This window comes from Physeter macrocephalus, chromosome 11 (assembly GCF_002837175.3).
Source record: "Physeter macrocephalus isolate SW-GA chromosome 11, ASM283717v5, whole genome shotgun sequence".
Lineage (NCBI taxonomy): Eukaryota > Metazoa > Chordata > Mammalia > Artiodactyla > Physeteridae > Physeter > Physeter macrocephalus.
The window spans coordinates 141,624,862-141,645,729 of NC_041224.1; the positions used below are offsets into that span (position 1 = coordinate 141,624,862).

The window sequence follows — 20,868 nt, forward strand, 5'->3', positions numbered from 1 at the left end:
CTACTTGCTTTGGGCATTTCTTTCTTCATCTATTAAGGTGGATAATACCACCTACCTTAGAGGGCTGTTATGAGAAATAAATGAATTAACTAATTACAAAGCACCTCAGTACAGCAAATGACATATAATAGATTTTTAATAAATTATGGCTGCTATGAGTCCTACCTATGGCTTCAAATTCCAGTCATTTGTACCTGTCAGCTCTTCCAAGAGAGTGTAAGCACCTTGGAGGCATGCCATTTCAGACACTTCTTTATATCTGCCCGTTCCCCAGCACTCTGCTTCATGTAATATTCCATGCATTTATGCTAAATGGATTACTGTAATTCTTTGGTTGGCATTCTGCTAACCTAGATTTTAAGCATACATGCTAGAGTATGTTAAAATGCTCTTTAATCCAGGAATGTAGTATGTATTAATACCCTTATTGCAAGACTCCTGGCAATCTTATTTATTACACATTGAAAGGAAAGTTGTATCTATTAAGAAGTAAAATCACAAATAAGTCTTCAGTGCATAAGAAAATTGCTGTTATCATGTTTTCCATTTCTCTTTCCATTGGCTTGAAAAATGCAAGTACTCCTTCAGTGATATTTTGTCTTCCAGATTTTAAAATAAGAGGAATCTGCATCCTATAACAGAATGACAGAAACATGAATCAGTCTCTTCTACCCCGGTTTTTGACAATTAATTCCTTCTGTTTTGAGGAGCTATATCATTATAATTCACTGTTGAGAATCCTTATAAAACCTGGGCAAATGCTTAAATCAAAATAAAAATCACAGCCAAAATTCTAGATCTACACAAAAATATCTCTAATGGGCTTAGCATAGTTATTTCTCTGTCATTTGTTAGCATCTGACTATGCCATTTCATAAATGCTGAAATTTCTATTATTACTCTTCTGGATCAGCATGTCATACCTACACTGACTGGCCTTAATATGTACAAAGAACAGTGTCTTTAGAATTAAAATAATTGACAGACAACTTCAAAATCTTTTGTGGACTTTGAGTACATTGCTTAAAGAGTAAAACAAGGCAACTCAGTCTCTAAGAGGTGACATTTCATTTGGGAAGATATCCATTTACCACTTTCAAGAATTTGCACTAAATAAGACAAAAATAAATTATAACACAAAATTCAATGCAATTCTTTATGCCTAAGATTAATAACGATTCATCAAAACAAAGCTCCAGACATAGTGTTCCTAGCTTAAATGACAGAAACAAATTCAATTATTATAACAAGTACATTTAGTTTGGGATAATACTGGCATTCTCTTAACTTAGATGCTTATAAACAAATTTCAATAAGGAGATGGATATATACAATACAAAAAAACGGTGGGGAGGAAACAAGCAAGGAGGAGAGAAGTTAAAAAAAAGAGGAACAACTTTTAAAAGTTTCTAGGGTTTTGTGTAAAGAATAAGGTATACCTCAGAAATGGTTTTGGGAAATGAAAGGATGCCCAGTTTATCATAAAGTGATAAAGCAGGTAAGACCACGTAATAAGCAATATTTTAAAGATGTCGGTAGGAAGAGAGAGGTCATCATTTTTAGCAAATGTGAGATGTAATGAAGTGCCTAGATTTACTGAGTGATGTTTATATCTTACAGTTAGGTATTTTGTAAACAAAAAAAAATCCTTCTTATGGACATTCCTGAAAGAACAGCTGCTACAGTGGGACTGAAACTCTAGCCCCTAGTCCTTCTTTGCCCTCTGAAACAATTATTTCTATAATGCATTCTCTCTCTGCCATATTATTTAACTCTTTGGTCTTTACTATCTGTTTGCTGAATATCCTCCTGCCATCAAAACAAAAGCATTAACAGCTAATACTTAGTAATCATAACACTCCACGGTATGTTTTAAGAGCTTTCCACATACTAACTCATTTACTCCCCATAACAATCCTATGACTAGGTGCTATTATCATCAGTAATCACCATTTTGTAGATGGGGAGACTGATTGATAGAGAAGTAACTTGCTTGGGGTCATGGGACGAGTATGGGGTAGAGCTGGGATTTCAACCTAGGTAGACCAGCACCAGGCTCCATGCTCTTAACCAGGATGCTGTGTCACCTCTTTAGTAAGGTGGCCTTTCCCTCTCAACTCTTATCCATCACTGGGCACAATGCCACTATATCTGCTGTCCTCTAAATTTCAAACTCAGATGTAATATTTGATGAAGCTCTACCTTTGGAACCATCCCACACTACCAAGTCCCAGTGTTGGGACTTAATGTTACCAAAACACTTATAAATGTTTTGGCCCAAAGCAAATTGGCTAGTAGAAAATGAATAGCCCCCTTCATGATTTTTCAAGCTCTAGACATGTTAGTGCATATTGAAAGTTTTATAACCTTTAAGTCTCTCTAAGTATTTTGTTTTCTGCTTTTTTCACTAATTCATTTTCACTGTCCTGCAAAAAGCTGCAACAAATGTCTAACAATTTGTGATTGCTTAAATAGTGGTAGGTTATATAATAATATAAATGGTATGATCCCATTTTATAATTCTCCTTATATACAATCCCTGCTAACATTTCTAAAAGAAGGTAGTAATCACTGAAAGAAATACTTTAACAGTAAAAACCATCCACAGAAATAATGCTTCTTTGCATAATCATATCTATATGATCTATAATTTTTAGCTTAACTCATTACATATCCTGTGCTGTTTATACATTAAACTCTTTTGATGGTCACAATTTTCTCAGAAATAGTTTATAACATTCGTTACTTTTCTGGAAGAATGAGTGCTGAAAGAATGAGCAGTCAACATATTTTCCTAGACACATCTCAGATGTGCAAAGTGTTTCTGGAACAAAATCAAAGGAACCAGCACTACATGTAAGGCTGCATCTCTTTTAATAGTGTGGAAGTGCTTTGACAGAGGTAGGCACAGGGCTGAGGTGCACCAAGTCCCGGGGAGAAATGGGAGGGGAGGCCAGGTATCAACCCAAGGAGGTGACACTTATAGGATGTAGACTTGTAGGATGGGTTGGAGTTTGTGGGGACACATGGTAGAGAAAAAGCATTTTGGCCCATACACTAGCCAAACAGTAAGTATAGAAGAAAAAATGGCAATCCTTGATTTGATTTTACCTTGTAGAAAACTTTCTCCAAGACCAGTAGTAATTTATAGTAAACCAAGAGATATGCATGGGGGAATGGAAAACTTTTTATACCTTTTGTATTTACATCATGAGGTTGGTGGAATGTTAGTAAGAAAAGTTTTCAAGCACTAGAAGATGTCATACTTTCCTACAAGATTGATATGTATTCAGAAATGTATAAATTGGTCTTACCACACCATTCTTAAAGTTCTCAATCCTTTTCTTCCCTAATTTGTTGGTTATCCACCAGGCCCAGGTTGGCATGTATTGCCACAAATATGCCATTAACAAAAAAGGCTGATCCGCGATCCAGACTTCCTTCAGATCATTGGCCATGCTGATTAACATCAGCTGCACACAACGACTGGCTGCCATCTTGTGGGACTGATCTACATCGCTGCCTGTAGTCTAAGAAAATTTTGAAAAATTAGTGAGGGATGTGTATTTATCCAAGGTATCTCACAGAACTTTTAGGCTAGAAAGGACTCAGAAGACATCTAGTTGAGTGACTCCTTTAATGTGGCCTCATGCCCCTTAGGAGTCCCCACAGGTACTAATATGTGCCTATAAGCTATTTGTAATATTTCAAAAAGCCTAATGGAATTCATACACTTAACCAGATAAGATTGTGCAGGCTAACTAAAAGATAAAGGTTCTCTGCTTTTAATTAGAATTGTACCATCTTAAAGTACTTAATGATAATTCCATGTCACTTTAATAGTAAAAAATTTTAAACAAATTATTAATACATTTAGCAAGTGAAATTCTATAAAATATGGAGTCCATGGGGATGAAATGGAGGAAGAAGATAAAAGCGGTTTCTTGGTATTGAACAAATCTGGTACTGCTACTCTAGTTAACCCACTACCATTCTACAAATAAACTGAGGCCCAGAAAGGCAGTAACTTATCTGTGCTCACACAGATCATTTAGTAGTAGCCAGTTCTATATTCCAAGTCCCTTGATTCCTATAATAGAGTGCTTATTCTGTTTTACCATAGTGCCTCCACAGAAAATGTGAAAATGTAAACTGTATATGTAAACATTTACATAAAAGCATATAGATTTATATCTCAGTAGAAATATTAGTGGAGAAGGAAAATTTCATGGCCTTTAGAGGGATTTTTGTATTAGTGAGTGATACTGGATTCTTCATGAGACATTCACTATTCATTTGATAGACCACTTATGTGTAATCTATGAGCTGAGGGAAGCACAGGCCTGGGTGAGGCTAACCTAAAATTAGTACAACTCAACAAGCTTTTTTCTAAGCTCCTTCACCATAATCCCTTTTTAAAATCCCAGTAAGATTTAATGTACTAAAATTCAGCCACACAGAACCTTTCAGTGTTGCTATAATTTGTGAATTGATTAAAACTGGGTTTTTAAAATACTGATAGCGCACATAATAGTGGATTACTTATAAGCAGTATCTTAGTAATTTCTTTAGCTTTTATTAAAACTGGATGCCAAAGCCCTATCAGCTAACCTTAACCATTTTCCTAATGCTGAGTTAAGTTCTGTAAATAGTTCATAAGCAATTCTAACATGAAAACCCTGAGGCATAGTGATATGATGCCAGTGTATAACTACTAAAGCATTCAAATTATTCCCCAACTAGAAATTTTTACCTTTGTGACTTCTTCAGTTAGGGCATTCTTCACAATATTTGATTGCACAGGTCCTGGGCAAATGTTAGAAACTATTATACCTGGGTATGTAGCAAGTTCAATTCGGAGGGTATTAAAAAATCCCTAAAAGGCAAAAAAAAAAAAAAAAAAAAAAAAGCAAGTAAAATTAAATACAGACACATATCTCATGTTTACTAATAGCACTGAATTACTTTTCTTCAACTTTTTATGAAGGACAACAGCAGCAGAAAATATGTTCTGAAATGCCTGAGTAAAGGATAGGAAATATAATTACGCAAGATGAGGCATTTTTAAGTGTAAGACTGAAGGCAATCTAGAAGAGGCATTCTCAGCTCTTTCCAGGTATGAATGGTTCATCCCCGCATTGGCAGTGGCAGCTCGTGCCACCAGTGATTTAGCACTGGGTAAGTGAGAGACTACCCGTGGAGAGTCTGATACACCCTCCCACCCAGTCGCCACCAGCTCCCCACTCCAAAAGGGTTGCATGTTCTCCACTGAGCATCACTGAGGCTGGGTTTCTTTTTCTCCCTCAAAGTGGCCTAAAGTGCAGATGTTGGGGCAAGGGGGAGCAAGCGGGGATTAGTACTAAACCAAAACTATCATAGAGGAACAGTTCAACCTTTTCAATTACTATTTGAATAGATAATTAGTTTCACCAAAGATTTATATTTGGGGGGTAGTAAAAGAGTACATGCTAGTTGAAAATGTAATATGATTGCTTACTCAATGGCTTTTGTAAAAACAAGCTGGACCCTCTAGACTTAAAAGATACTGCCCATTTCTAAACCAAATAGGGAGTAAACATCTACATCCCTTCATCTCCTCTCTAAATCAGGAAATATTCCAAGACTACATTGCGATAAACTGAATTAATTGAAAAGCCTAAGCAGCTAACCCAGGGTACATTCATTTGTGATCCAATAACATCAAACAGTTACCAGCCTTTAATGCTGATGCCTAACAAACACAGGGTCTTTGAGGGTTCACGCTGTCAGAGACTAATACAGTGCCTGACTCAGATGGACAGGAAAAAAGGCTTCATGAATGAACTCCTGCACTCTTAACCTTATGCCACTCTAAGCAAAAGAGGGGAGAGGACACCATGAAAGCCAGTATACCAGACACGAAAACCTCTCCTTGTTTGAAATCACATCTAGTATAGTGTGTGAACTTCTGATTGACAAGTAAGTTCGCTCTCTAGCTTGCTGGGTATCGGGGAAGGAAATGTGCTCTTCAAAAAGAGCCTCCTGGTCTCAGTGTTCAGCTACTGGTATAACCACAGTCTCGACCTGCCACATGGTATCAGATGATCAAATCCAATAATAAAACAGTGAGTCTTGGAGGGCAGGCCAGACAACTCATATTGTGTTTGATTGAAAGCATCCTGCATCTCTTATGAGATACTAAGTGCGAAACAGATGGGGTGGCCAACTTCCCTCATCTGCCTGCCTGAGACTTGCCCAACTGCTCTACAGGAAGTAAGTGATACCCCATTACCAAATATGAGGAAATCATCACTCCCATATTTCATTTCATCGCTCTGCAACTGTCCGCTCTTCACAGCAGAAAGAGGATCCTAAGGAACCAAAGCTTCAAATTTTCATGAAACTGATGACCATTCAACTATTGCATCTCATTATTCCAACAGTGAAAGATTCTACTTAAGCTGACCTTCAACAGCATTAATTATAAATCATTTGTCTTTCTTAATCATTCTCCTCCTATTGGCCTTATGATTTAATTTGCTCCATGTTATAGTTTAATAACATTTCTTATCCACTCTTAAGCCAACATTAAAAATTCATTCGTTTCTAATATTCACATCTCATAAATTATGCAAGCCAAATTAAGCTTTCTCCGAGACTCTGCCTTAACTAGATTTTCTTCTTCCAATGAAATCAGAGTAAACAGAGTCAAGGCTAGTCCCAGTAGGGATATGAAACGCAGGGCTAATCATTCAGTGGGCAGTTCCTACGTCTGACCTGCACGTACATTTAGAAATTCAGGTAAAATAAACACCAACAACAATGGGGAAGGAAAAAGAAGTCACAGAAATGAGGAGGACAAGTACATCCTGAAATGTGTGTAGAAGAAACAAGGGGTAGACCCCAAATTTGCCATGAAGATGTGTTAGAAATGAGGATAAGGTAAAGGGTGACATGTCAACTAGACTATACAGTTTTCAAGGGCAGGGATCATATATCTTATCATCTTTATACTCCCAGGAACTGTTGCAGTGCACGACACAGTGTAGGTGCTCAATACATGTTTGCTAAATTAGGAAGAGGCATGTAAGGCTCAAGTCTTTTTTAGCATCTTCTGGGTAAGTCTTCTACCTGAGATCTTGGGTCTCTCTCTGTCTCCATACATCACTACCCAGTTCCGATGATCTCTTGCACTGAAGGCCATATGCCCCATATACACATTCAGTTCAGTTCTACCCAAGTTGAGTTTTGGCAGCCTTACCTGAAGAGCATGTTTGCTGGCACAATATCCAGCAGAAAGGGGTGCAGATATAACACCCAGGAGGCTAGTCACAGTAACAATTTTTCCTTGCTTCCTCTCAATCATGTGAGGCAGAACACACTTTGTCAAGGACACCGTCCCTAAGTAGTTAACCTCTATTAGCTCCTTGTAGACGTCCAGGCTGGTGTCCACACACAAAGAACGCTGGGATACTCCACCATTGTTGACCAGAATGTCAATCTAATTAAAGAAAATCAGAAAAGGGGCACTTTAGAGATGGCCTGTAAATGTATTGTTAGAATTCTGGTTATATTAACTTGATGAATCACTGGAACAGGATGGTATATTTCCAGAAGTCAATAATAAAAAAGATAAAATGAAAATCAGAATTCACCTATGGAACTAAATTCTCAACTTAAGTGACTTTTTATGGAAAATAATGTGTCACAAAAATAATAGGCACAGTGGATTTTTAGCTTTTGTTCTACATGGAGGAGTTAGTATTTGTTAAGGGAGGAAAAGTTCTAATTACATAAAGCCACAGACTCAGAGATTAAAAGAGGCCCAACTCATGGGCCTTCATCACACTGCATGAACCCATTTGCCTAAAGCCCTTTGAATGACAGCACCATAGATGGGAATCTCTTTTGCAGCTACTTCAAAGCAAGATTCATGCACTCAAAATGCTACTTACTTTGCCAAATTCCTGGAGAACCGCTTTGGTAGCCATTTCATGGGAACTTCTGTTAGTCAGGTCAAGGGGCAAAATGAGTATATCTTTTCCTTTCAGATTGCCATTCTCTAAATAAAAGACACTTAAAAATTAATGTGGAAGTCATGTGCTATTTACATTAACATTTAACACCCACCCTACAACCACACTTGGCAATGAACTCATTTCTGGGTGGCCCTGTGGATGAGGTTCTCTTCAGTGACCAAGAAGAGGACTGGTGGTGATATGGCAACATATCATCCAACAAAAAGCTGGGTACACAGGAAGTAGAATTCCTCTCTTCAGCTTGAATATATACAGCCTAATATTGGAACAGACTCTAGAAGAAATCAAGCTTATACTACAAACTAAAACCAAAAATTTTAGAGCAATTTCTTTAGAAGTACAGAGGTACAACTGTACAACTGTTATATGATAGGTTCACTACTTGATTTTTAAACATATTTTTTAAAATTTTATGCTGAAAATCAATAAGAAGTTGAGTCTTCCAGTCACATGACACATAGAAGCTTCCTTCCAGCGGCTAAGGATTCCAGGAGGCAAACAAGGAAAAGGATACAATCCTGAAATTGGCAACCAAGAAACAAGTTGTGCTATAATGGCCCTTTCTATTTCTGTTCATCAAAAGAGCAACTGAAACTAAGTTCCTTGAATTCTAACCTTGAAATACAACAAGGTTGTGTTTCAATAAGAAAAACAAGTAAGTAGAGAAAACAAGAGGTGTAAAGGCTTTATGGGCAAAGGAGTAAATTGTGAAACATTAACTGTTTTTAAAAAGAAATAGTTTGCACTAATGATCTGACAAATAAAAGGAAACAGCCTTATTCCAGCTAAGAAAAGCTGTTATGGTTCATTTCTGCCAGTGCAAGTCTCAACAGAGGAGGAGCAACTGCCATAAGAAGTGGCCCAGTTCAAAAACACAAGAAGCCTTTGAAAGCAATATCGTGAAAGAGGGCTTGTGGCCTTGGCAGCTAACTCTATTTCTGGGTGGTTAGTTCCATCAGCAAAGTGAAAGAAAGATTTTTAAAGAATGACAGGTAAATGACCAAAAAAATGGTCTACTGGAAAATTCAAAATTATTTCAGTGTAGATACTAAATGTCCCATGAGAAATAATAACTTTATTACTTGAGGCTGCTTTCACTGTGAACATAACTACACCAAAACCCAAACAGACAAAAACATTGTTGTCCTATATATATGGAAAAATATTACCTCAAGTTGCATTTTTCAAACTTAATTCTATTCCGAGACTTCCCTAGTAGTCCAGTGGTTAAGACTCCGTGCTTCCAGTGCAAAGGGACATGGGTACGATCCCTGGTCCGGGAACTAAGATCCCACATGTGTGGCGTGCCCGAAAAAAATTTAACTCTATTCCTGTTTTTTCCTGGTAACAAAAATCTTATACCATTTCATACAATTTTAATATCTGATGTTTTACCAAAATGTCAATTAAATTTCTCTGGTTACATACATGTATATCATACATAAGAACCAAACTGTTCTTTCTCTAAGACAAAAATGTAAGACATTTATTTGGTCACTAAAAATCCACTAGCATTTGAGAGAATTGATGGTCACTCCCTAATGCTAAGAACCAGTGTCCAAAAAAAGTAGAAATGTGGCAGAAAAAGAGACGAAAAAGGCCAGGCCAGCTAACTAAGAGATGACAAAAGGAAGAGGACTTGGATCAAAGCACGTAGAGCATTTGGAAACAGAGTCTACTGCCCAGGAGAATCCCCCTCTTCCCTCTAAAATTTCCAAATTTTGACTCTGGGTTCTGATTTACTTCTAGGAAGCACTGCTGCTATTTTAGATTTACTTACCAAGGCATCTTCTTTTCACCCTTTCCAGCTCATGCACTCTTCTGGATGACAGCACAAGAGAAACTCCGAGTTTGGACAGCTGGTAAGCCAGCTCTTCACCAATCCCACTTGATGCTCCAGTCACCCACACCACCATATCAGTCAGCTCCCATTCTATTGAAAAAGGAGTGGGGATTGAGGGGAGAAAATAAGCTATGGGTTACATCCGTAAATCAAAGATTAACCAAAGGAAAAAAGTAGTTTTAAACAATATCACTGAATATGAAGACATAATGTGTGGCACTTAAAAATTTAAATATCCTATGTTTACAGCCTTGATTGTGGTGATGGTCTCACAGGTGTATACTTATCCCCAAACTCATCCAGCTGTATACATTAAATATGGACAGTTTCTTATATGATAATCATACCTCAATAAAGTGGTTTAAAAATTTTTTAAATTAAATATCCTAAGAAAACACTTCCTACCTAGTGCTACAAATCATATTAGTAACAGTTATCAACATGTTATTTTGTGTATTCTAGACTCTTGGTGAGTTTTCCAGACTTTACTTCAAGGTATAACTCCATGGTCTGACTCTAAGCCTCTATTTATCTGTATATTTGATCAAGAAAAGTAAGGGTAAGTAAACAGAAAGTATCTGGACTCACATTCTCACTTTCCTTATTCATAAATGAGGGATTCAGATAAGATGATCACTAAAAGTCCCATCCAGTTTTCAGTTCTATTATTCTAATTTCTTGCAAATCTGAATATACCAAGTTCTACTCTAGGGTATGGCAGAACCACCCTGGATTTTTAAAGTCATGTTTTCCCCATTTGTCAATCATATCTGATGCCTATCAACTAAAGGTTTTTAGTGCCCCCCCAAATGCCTGAGCTTTCATCTTAGAAGAATCTAGTAGTTCACCCAAGAAGAAATACATATGAGCAATGAAATGTACTCTGCTTGCCCAAGTATCATCTTGTTAAAGACTGTAAAAATGTAAAATAAAGCAATGACGAGTGGTATATTCTCCAGTGAAAAACTTATTTGCACTGAAGCACACGATAGCCACCGTCCATCTGAATTCGTAGAGAGTCACTGTAGTGCAGTGTTCCCGTGTGCCTTGTTTATTAAAATGTGTTATTTATCAAAAATAGCAAACAAGGTTTTATTTAAGATATACACTTTTGATTTTAGATCAGAAAAGTTAAAATCAGGAAACTAGTTTACTGTTTTAGTCAAACAATTCTAAAACCTAACTGGCCGGTAATCAGTACGAGCTCTGGAGACTATCAGGGCTCAAGTTCTAGCTGTGTCACACACAGCAATGAAATGCTCCCATGTGAGAACTCGGTGCCTTAATTTTCCAAACCTGGAAAACTGAATTAATAATAAAACCTCCTTCATATGACTGTTGAGAGAAATGAGTTAAAATATGTAAAGCACTCAGAGCAGTGTGTGACACATACTCAGTGCTTAATAAAATGTCAACTGTAATTGTTGCTAAAATTGTTTAACAAATGGACTTTTTGGCAACAAAACACATTGTATGTTGTAATTTCTCCAGCCAGGGGCAATGGGGTTACTAACTTTAATGGCTTAATATTTTTTCATTGCTTCCTATGTGCTTAAACATATTACCTTATTAAAACCCTCACAAGGACCTTATGAAACAAGAATTATCTCAATTTTATAGAAAAGGAAACTGAGGTTTACAGAGATTAATTTACAGCACTAGACTGTAAATTTCCTTAAGGATAGGACCCTGACTCCCTTATTCATTGCTGTGTCCTCAGTGCATCGCACAGAGACTCGCATAGAGAAAGCACTCCATAAATCACTGTTGAATAAACACCCAGGAACCCTGGCAGAGCTAGGATAGGAGTCCAGGTATATCTAGCTCCAAAGCCCACACTCTGATCACTAGCCTACACTGACCACGTTTTAATAAGATCAATATCTTAGAACCCAACTGTCTTAGCCATTCAAGAAAATGTCCTCAGGAAAGAGGTGTCATGTAAATATCTGAACTAAGGACAGAAACATCCCAAATACTGTGTCTGGGCTACAATGCTTTCCTATCATCTGATGTACTTTTTTCTTTTTTTTTTTGGCTGCAGCTTGAAGGATCTCAGTTCCCTAACCTGGGCCAGGGCAGTGAAAGCTCCAAGTCCTAACCACTAGACCACCAGGGAACTCCCACATCTGATGTACTTTTGTGGAAAGGCTCAACTGAGCAACCTTCCTGAAGGACTTTATCAGGAATAGCAGAATGTATATTCAGATAGTCATTCATTGACTACTCATTGTTCCAAAGTTCTGCAATACACAAGACTCCAAGGTGAATATAATTTGTTTGTAACTATTTACTAACTAGCACAGAACTAACAAAGATTTCTTCATTTGTATACCAATATGCAAACATTATTTAAATGCAACAAAGAAAAGCCGCAGGCTCACATTTACCTTAGTACACCTGCAGTTCTGGCACCCTTCTTCCCACTCTGGAGAAGAAAACTTCCTTATTCAGCACCAACTTTTGTTTAACAATTCAACAGAATCTGGCATACATTAACGGCCCCCCTAAAGAGCTTCTGAAAGCAGATTCTTGGAGTTGGAAGGACACTTAGAGTTCAACCCCTAACCCAGTTTCAGAATTCTCCCCTCAGGCTGTTGACTAGTCTCCACTTAATTTCCTCACAGGAAGAGTAAGCTAGTGATCTCTGAGGCACCGGTTCCTTTTTATAAGGCAAGTCTCATCATTCAAGGGGTTCAGGGATTCTTTCTTATACTGATAACTTTAACTTCTATGGACCAGCAGCCGTTGGCAGCAGTTCTGCCTTGTGGTGTCAGGAAGAATAAATCAAGCCTGTTTTGCACACGGCAGTGTCTCATTTATTTGAAGACAGCTGTTATGTCCTCCCTACGTCCTTTCATCTCTTGCTTCTCTAAGGCTGAACGGCTCCAATTTCTGCTACCTTCCCTCAGATGACATGGCATCCCATTTCCTCACTCTTCCACTTACACCCTCTGCACAAGCTCCAGCTGGTCAGTGTTCCTACTGAAAGGAGCTGGCCAGAGCAGGACACAGGATTCCCGTGGGGTCTGGACAGTTCAGAGCAAGGTGACATGACTAAATCGCTTCCCTTGTCCCTCAGAAGGGAGGCTCCGTCCGTGAGGGCCCAGGCAGTGGCTGGCTCAGTCACTGCTGTGTCCCCAGTGCCCAGCACAGAGGCCAACACAAGCAGGTATTCAGGAGACATCTGTTGTTGTTTGCAGTTTGTTCCATCAGACACTAAACATCTCCCAGGATTGCCTAATCTTTTCTGGCACTTCACGGTTGACTCACATCGAGGTTACTGCCAACTAAAATCTGAGTCTTCCTCACATGTGCTGCTGTTGAGACTTTTCCTACTCTGGATTGGTGCCATGGATTTTTCTGGATCTACAGGCAATACCTAAAATTAGTCACTCTTAAATTTCACCATGTGAGATACATGCTTGGAAATGCAGGGACTATCTCCAGAAGGATACATAAAAGGCAGGAGGAAATGGTGGTTGCCTCCAAAGAGGCATACTGGGTGGCTGGGAGACAAGGGTGGAAGACAGCTTTACTTGTCACCATACATCTCTTTGTATTTTTAAAATTTGCCTTATGTAAGTATATTGTCTATTTTTTAAAGTGACAAAAAGTAATAAACCTATAGAGAAGAAAAAGAGGATAATTTTTTTTTAACCTTAAAAGAGTCTGCCCATCTTCGCAGGCTGAGCTGTTTGGGGAACTTGAGTCTATCTTCATGTTCCTTTAACTTTTTTTCATTATCACCTCACCCCCACCCCCAGCCCCTAAATGTCTTTTTAGTCATTTTTTCCTAATAACTCCTCCAAGACATTTTAATTTCACAGATATACTGCATATCTGTTTATGTATTTACATATATCTATCTGTGATTTATACCTGAAAGGAGTTCTATAAAGTTTACTCTTCAGTCAATGCAGGTTTAAGAATGGTGAAATTTAAAAATTAAAAGTTAAGTTAAAATTTAAAAGCTATTAACATTTAACTTTACAACTGTAAACTTACAAAAGTTATTTTGCTAAATAACTTGTATTTACTTAAATTGTAATGTATTATATTACATATGTAAATTGGCAAATTATACAGCTACATAATAGCAAAGTAATTAAATGTATTAAAAAACCCTTCAAAACTGATACTTTTCCAGCAAAAGACACTGAAAAAACTAAATGAATTTCTTAAAAATTACCTTTAGCCACCTTAACTTTTAACTTTTACTTGATAGGTTAAAATAACTTTTCATTTAACTAGCTGCTAGATATTGTCAACATTTTTCCTTTTCAGCACTTGACATTATCAGTTGAATAACTTTTATAGAATAATGAAATATAAGGTATTTTTATGAAATTCTCAAAGTCCAATTTAACACAAAAGCACTGAGGATCAAACACAAACATCCACAAAGCAGCCAATAGGCACATGCATTCCATCTGTTGAGATGGAGCAAATGACTAAGAGGAAGTCTACCAATCACAGCCATCTATTTACCATAGTTCTGTAGCCCTGATCTTGCACATGTGTTATGTATTTTCCATGAACTCAATGTCAGTGCTACACATGCTATACCCCCAAAAAACCCAAGAAGAAAAATGAAATACTAAGGAATAATATTTTGTTGGGTAGAGATGAGCTTTGGAGGGCCATAAAACATTGTACCATCTAAGATTTTTTTCTGTCCCCAAGAACCAATTCTCACCCCTGTGTAAGTGATATGGCTCCTCTTCCCTCCCTGGCTCCAGTTTTTGGTGTGTTTTTTTTTAACAGTTTTAATGGAGTATAATTGCTTTACACTGTTGTGTTAGTTTCTGCTGTACAACAAAGTGAATCAGCTATATGTATACATATATCCCCATATCCTCTCCCTCTTGAGCCTCCCTCCCACCCTCCTTATCCCACCCCTCTAGGTCCTCACAAAGCACCGAGCTGATCTCCCTGTGCTATGCGGCTGCTTCCCACTAGCTATCTATTTTACATTTAGTAGGGTATATATGTCAATGCTACTCTCTCACTTCGTCCCAGCTTCCCAACCCCGCGTGTCCTCCAGTCCGTTCTCTATATCTGCATCTCTATTCCTGCCCTGCCACTAGGTTCATCAGTACTTTTATTTAGATTCCATATATGTGCGTTAGCGTACGGTATTTGTTTTTCTCTTTCTGACTTACTTCACCCTGTATGACAGACTCTAGGTCCATCCACCTCATTACAAATAACTCAGTTTCGTTCCTTTTTATGGCTGAGTAACATTCCATTGTATATATGTGCCACATCTTCTTTATCCATTCATCTGTCGATGGACATTAGGTTGCTTCCATGTCCTCCTGGCTATTGTAAATAGTGCTGCAATGAACATTGTGGTACATGACTCTTTTTGAATTATGGTTTTCTCAGGGTATATGCCTGGCTCCATTTTTAAAGCATACTAGTTATCACTTCCAAGCAAACCTCCTCACATGATTTGGATAGTTTCATACAGGAAACTAGGTCCAGGGAAACCCCACTTTCCCCCTGGCCCTTACAGATCCAAAGCCTAGCTCTGGGCAGTCTATGGAATTTCTCTGAGCATTAGTTTCCCTATCTGGAAAATAAGCTTAATAATGCCTACTTTATAAGAGTCACTGTAAAGGTGACCTGTCATGTGTGAAAAGGGCCTAGCCCAGTGCTTAGCACATAGAATGCGTTTAGTAAACGACCATCATATTAAGCAGGGCACAGATAAAAGTGAGACAGGCAGAACGCCTTTTAGTATGCCAGTAATGATCCTCCTCCAGGCAAAACGCCAATCCAGTTCTTTCTATGGTTATACTTTTATCCCAATGAGTAAGCAGGTATGTGGGTGACTCTGGATTACCTCAAATTTTATTTCGCTACTCTGAGTAGAGTGAGAAATGGCAGATAAACAACCGCACAAAGTAGCCTCAAAAGGAGCCTCCTTTACAAACCGCACTGTTTCTCAAAGTATTGTCCTCCCACGCTGCATCAGAATCCCTGGGAGCGGGGTTGAGAATTCTGAGATCTGTGGGCGCCCCACAATTCTCTCTTACGCTGGCAGCCAGGCAAGTCCATATGGACCAGGACAGAAGACAAAAGGCCCCGGCCCCTTCCTCCCCGAACCGCAGCCCCGGGGAAAGACGCAGCCTCGCTTCCCGGAAGCTCCACGCCGCCCTTCGCGAGGGACGCGAAGGGAGCGGAAATCGGACCGCACGGAGCCCGGCCTCCCACTCCGGAAAGGCGGCTGCGGGTCCTCACCTGGGCGTCGCCCCTGCCACTCGGCCCACAGCAGGGTCAGGTCGCCGTCGGCCCGCAGGAAGCGTACCAGCTGTACCACGAGCGCGAGCAGCGCGCACAGCGCCAGCAGCCAGAGCAGCAGGTCCCAGCTCATCGCGGCCGCGCGCGCCCTGCTACGCAGGACGAAAACGGACCGACCAACAGAGCCACCGACGGAGGCTAAGTCGCGCGGCAGCACTTGTGCCTCAGCACCGCCTCCGCCGCCGCCGCGCCCGCCCCCGGCCCGGGCCCGCCCAGAGAGCTGGCAGAAGGGAGGAGTGGCCAGGTGCGCCCAGAACGGCTCCCCGCCGGCCGGGAGCCGCCCCTCGGCTGCGCGCGTTGGGCGTGGGCGATGCCGGCCCAGCGCCCCGCCCGGAGATCGCTGCCCAGGTTTTGCCTGCTTGTGCTCCTAATAAGGGGTTGCAGTAGGAACAGACGGCGTGGATGACTTAAGCACTTGGCGATACTCCTGATGGTACGGTAGTCACAGCATTTATAATCTCAAGAACGATTCTTTTACAGTTGTTTTGCGCGCAAATAGTTTTCGAAGCTCAGGAAGAGCACAAATATTCCAACCTATGAATTCGACCTCCTCCTCCCCCTTCTTATCTTTCTTTCTTTAACTAGATGAACCCAACAAACCGTCAATTTGTTTCCACCCCACGCCACCCCCACCCCCTCACCGAAGTAACCCAGTGGCTGAGTAGGACTGGCCCCGTGTCCACCTAAATTTGGAAAGCACCTTGAAAAGTGACCCTGGCCCCATTGCTGAATGAGAAAGTGCAGGTTGGGCAACTTGAGTCTAGTGCGAGGAGCACGGACTGGGGACTTGAGCCAACTCAGTTGACTCAGGGTAGCTGAGCCCTCAGTGACGCTGAGTAAATTTTTTCCTTATCTGTACCCACAAAGAATATGTAATTTTTTTTAAACAAATTTATTTATTTTTCTTTGGCTGTGTTGGGCCTTCTTTGCTGTGCGCGGGCTTTTCTCTAGTTTGCGGTGAGCGGGGGCTACTCTTCGTTGTGGTGCTCCGGCTTCTCATTGTGGTGGTTTCTCTTGTTGAGGAGCACAGGCTCTAGGCGCTTGGGCTTCAGTAGTTGTAGCATGCAGGCTCAGTAGTTGTGGCACACGGGCTTAGTTGCTCGGTGCATGTGGGATCTTCCCGGACCAGGGCTCGAACCCGTGTCCCCTGCATTGGCAGGCAGATTCTTAACCACTGTGCCTCCAGGGAAGCCCAAGAATATGTAATTTAAATGAGAAAAATGCCTGTGAGAGGAGCACAGTGGCTCATACACAGTAATTATATTCATTCTTTCTTTTGTAGTTATTAGAATTAATTATTATTTATTGTTTCTATTATAATTATCATTTCTTAGACTCCAACCTGAAAGGCGAGGGCTTTATTTATAAACTCTATATTCTGCACCTATAGAGTTCCCTAACACCTGAAAGCCATAAGAATGTTTACACTGTGTTGAATCAGAAATTGTTGTGATATTGTTCTGGGTTCCTGGAGGAAGATGTGCCCTACCTAGCTAAACCTTGACCCTGACTAATAGTTTATCCTGATCACAACTTGGAATAATATTGCTCAAGGGTTACCCTTATTGCCTTGTCACCTTTACAATGTGGGTTTTATTTTCCTTATGACAAATGACTTTTCAAATAAGGTGCTTAAAAATAGTTACCAGCTGGAGCTGGAACCGATCTCAGGTTCAGCTGCTCTCGTTCAGTGTTCCAAGAGACAAGGGTTGGTGGAAATAGAAAGATGCTTTATTCAGGAAGCCGGCAACCTAGGGAGATGGTGGACTAGCAACCCTCAAACCATTCCCCACTTGTCAGTTAGAGGGAAAGGGTTTCACAGGGGAAAATGGGGAAGTTTCAGGAGTGTGCAGAACAGCACAGTCAGCTCTGACAGTCATCTTTACACTGGTCATGTGGTGGTCTGGTCAGTGTCATCTTGATTGTTTTAAGTGCAGTTAATCTTCAGTTCCAGGTCGATTTGTCTCCATTTCCTTGAGGCCAGTTCTTGGAAATTGTGTAAGATGGAGCAGCTTATGTCATGGCTATAGTCTAGTCATCATGCAGTTAGCTTTTTCCATATAGTAGTGGTTTTAGTACTTTGCAAAACAACTCAGGAATGTGCATCAGACACTGTTATCTATGTTCTTCAGGGAGGAACTAAAGATTCTGTGACTCTATTATCCTAATCATGAACTGCTTGAGCCTGCTCTTTTTCGATTCAGGGGAGGCCTGAGAGACTACAGCTTTTCTACAAACAAGAAACAGGGGACATGGAAGCACTTTTGTACATGGAAGCGCTTTTGTACGTGGGAGGGCCCCACAGGGTCCTGCTCAGTTTCAATACTACTACAGTGAACAAATTCTTTTCAAGAGTTTCCTCTGAGCCTTTTTCTCCTTCTGTAAAATGAAACGGTTGAGTTAGACTTAATGTCCCAAGCCAGACCATACCATGGATGGGTACACTCTATTCTCCATCAAAAACTCCAGCTGGGGGTGGTGGTGGGGGGTGTGTGTGAAAGGGGACAGGTCTGCAGATGGCAGTTATGGGAGTGGGAGCTGGGACAGCAGGCCCAGGGCTGGGAAAAACTGGCCCAAAGAATATGATCTTTGGTCTGTCCATCCCTGGTGAGTAAGAGGTCTATGTGAGCTCTGAACATCTAAGTCTCAAAAATATGTCTTTGTCTTTTTTTTTTTAATGGAAAAGCATTTTATTTTAAATATACCAGTGTGTACATGTCAGTCCCAAACTCCCAATCTCTCCCTGTGTTTTTGTCTTTTAATCTGATGATTTGGTGCAGTATGAATGTCTCATTCATTCCAGGGTATGTACTTGTTGTAAACTTATGGACATTTATTAATTAACAAGCTATAATGCTTAATTTTATGTGTTGACTTGGCTAGGCCATGGTGTCCAGTTTTTGGTCAAACACTAGTCTAGATGTTGCTGTGAAGGTATTTTTTTAGATATGATTAATATTTAAGTTGGTAGACTTTGAGTAAAGCAGACTAGCCTCTATAATGTGGGTGGGTCTCATCCAATCAGTTAAAGGCCTTAGGTAAAAAAAAGACAGAGGTCCTGAGAAGAGGGAATTCTGACTCCAGACTGCCTTTGAACTTGGGTTGCAATGTCAGCTCTTCCCTGAGTCTCCAGCCTGCAGGCCTGCCCTGCACATTTCAGACTTGCTGGCCGCCACAATTGTGTGAATCAGCTCCTTAAAATACATCTCTGTCTCTCTCTCTGTATATGTATAGGTATAGGTATATGTGTGTGTGTGTGTATATCTCCTATTGGTTCTGTTTCTATGGAGAACCCTGACTAGCACACAAGCTATAATAAAACCACACAGTCATTTCACCTCACCAGCAGTTCTTGCATTGGAAAATGAAAACAACAAATTAATGTATAAATTTCCACATCAGAAATTTTATTTTACCTGAATAGAGGCATAATTCATTTTGGAATTCAAGTATATGTCTAAAGATTTAGTTACTATCATCAGAAAAAATAACTATTATAACTAACATCTTTGCAATATAAAATGTCCTCGTTTGTTCTGTTTACCAGTGAGAAAAATCCAGCTTCAGATCTGCTGCCTCTGGTGAAGATACTCAGCAAATTCTTTTCATAAATAGTGTCCATTAGGGTTGCCTCTTCCCATTTTACACAGAATTTACCTTAAAACTTGGAGCCAAAGCGCTCAGAGCAAATGAAAGACAGATGAACAAATGAAGGGACTCTTCTGAGGCCAGTGGGGCATAAGAGGCAGAGCAGTGGAAATCTGACCTCTCCTGAATCAGTCCATTCATGAGCTGACCAAATTTTCACCACTGAAATATAACATTCCACTAATTTTTAAAAAAACTTATTCAAACATAAGCTACATTATTTCCTCTAGGAACAGAGCAACTTAAACAATTGCCAAGAGACAGGGAGAGAATCATTGTCACTTCAGACCCTATGCCATTCCCATTTGGAAAGAGCAGTGGCTTTCCTCAAGTCTCAGTATATTTTTATGAGGTCAGGACAGCACTGATGAGTGTGGCCATCACTTAAGTCCCCACGAGCCAAGGCAGTGGTCCCTCAATTAGGACAGGGACCTTTCACAATTGGAGAAAAATGATTGAAACCATATACTATTGGGTTGGCCAAAAGTTTTGTTTGGTTTTTTTCCGTAAGATGGCTCTAGCAGCGCTTAGTTGTCTTTAACTTCATTCGAAACAATTTTGTTAGATTGTATTGTGACAGCTGTCATATCAGTGTGCATTTTTTTAAAAAACTTATCAAAATTGGTGAATTTTTGTGTAGCCATTTTAATATTGAAGATGGAAGAAAAACAACATTTTCAGCATATTATGCTTTATTATTTCAAGAAAGGTAAAAACGCAACTGAAACGCAAAAAAAGATTTGTGCAGTGTATGGAGAAGGTGCTGTGACTGACCAAACATGTCAAAGGTGGTTTGCGAAGTTTCGTGCTGGAGATTTCTCGCTGGTTGATGCTCCACAGTTGGGTAGAGCAGTTGAAGTTGATAGCGATCAAATCAAGACATTAATTGAGAACAGTCAACATTATAGCACGTGGGAGATAGCCGACATACTCAAAATATCCAAATCAAGCATTGAAAACCATTTGCACCAGTTTGGTTATATTCATCGCTTTGATATTTGGGTTCCACATAAGTTAAGAAAAAAAACCTTCTTGTCCGTATTTCTGCAT

The 20,868-nt window shown here is 39.8% G+C and overlaps 1 protein-coding gene across 1 annotated transcript; it reads right to left on the reverse strand.

Moving 5' to 3' along the window:
- Positions 1 to 118: 118 nt before the first annotated feature.
- On the reverse strand, positions 119 to 16,315 carry DHRS7 (dehydrogenase/reductase 7). Its single transcript, XM_024133420.3, has 7 exons — positions 16,111 to 16,315; positions 9,799 to 9,951; positions 7,935 to 8,041; positions 7,241 to 7,480; positions 4,754 to 4,876; positions 3,315 to 3,530; positions 119 to 632 (listed from the first exon to the last, which is right to left on the reverse strand). Exons 1-7 carry the CDS (start codon positions 16,241 to 16,243, stop codon positions 585 to 587), a joined length of 1,020 nt encoding a protein of 339 aa, XP_023989188.1. The 5' UTR covers positions 16,244 to 16,315; the 3' UTR covers positions 119 to 584.
- Positions 16,316 to 20,868: the final 4,553 nt, after the last annotated feature.

Coding starts and splice junctions, on each gene's coding strand:
- DHRS7 (XM_024133420.3), bottom strand. CDS start 16,243: ATGAGCTGGGACCTGCTGCTCTGGCTGCTGGCGCTGTGCGCGCTGCTC. Junction 9,952..16,110: donor GTGGCAGGGGCGACGCCCAG/GTGAGGACCCGC, acceptor CTTTTTCAATAG/AATGGGAGCTGACTGATATG. Junction 7,481..7,934: donor TTCTCCAGGAATTTGGCAAA/GTAAGTAGCATT, acceptor TTCTTTAATTAG/ATTGACATTCTGGTCAACAA.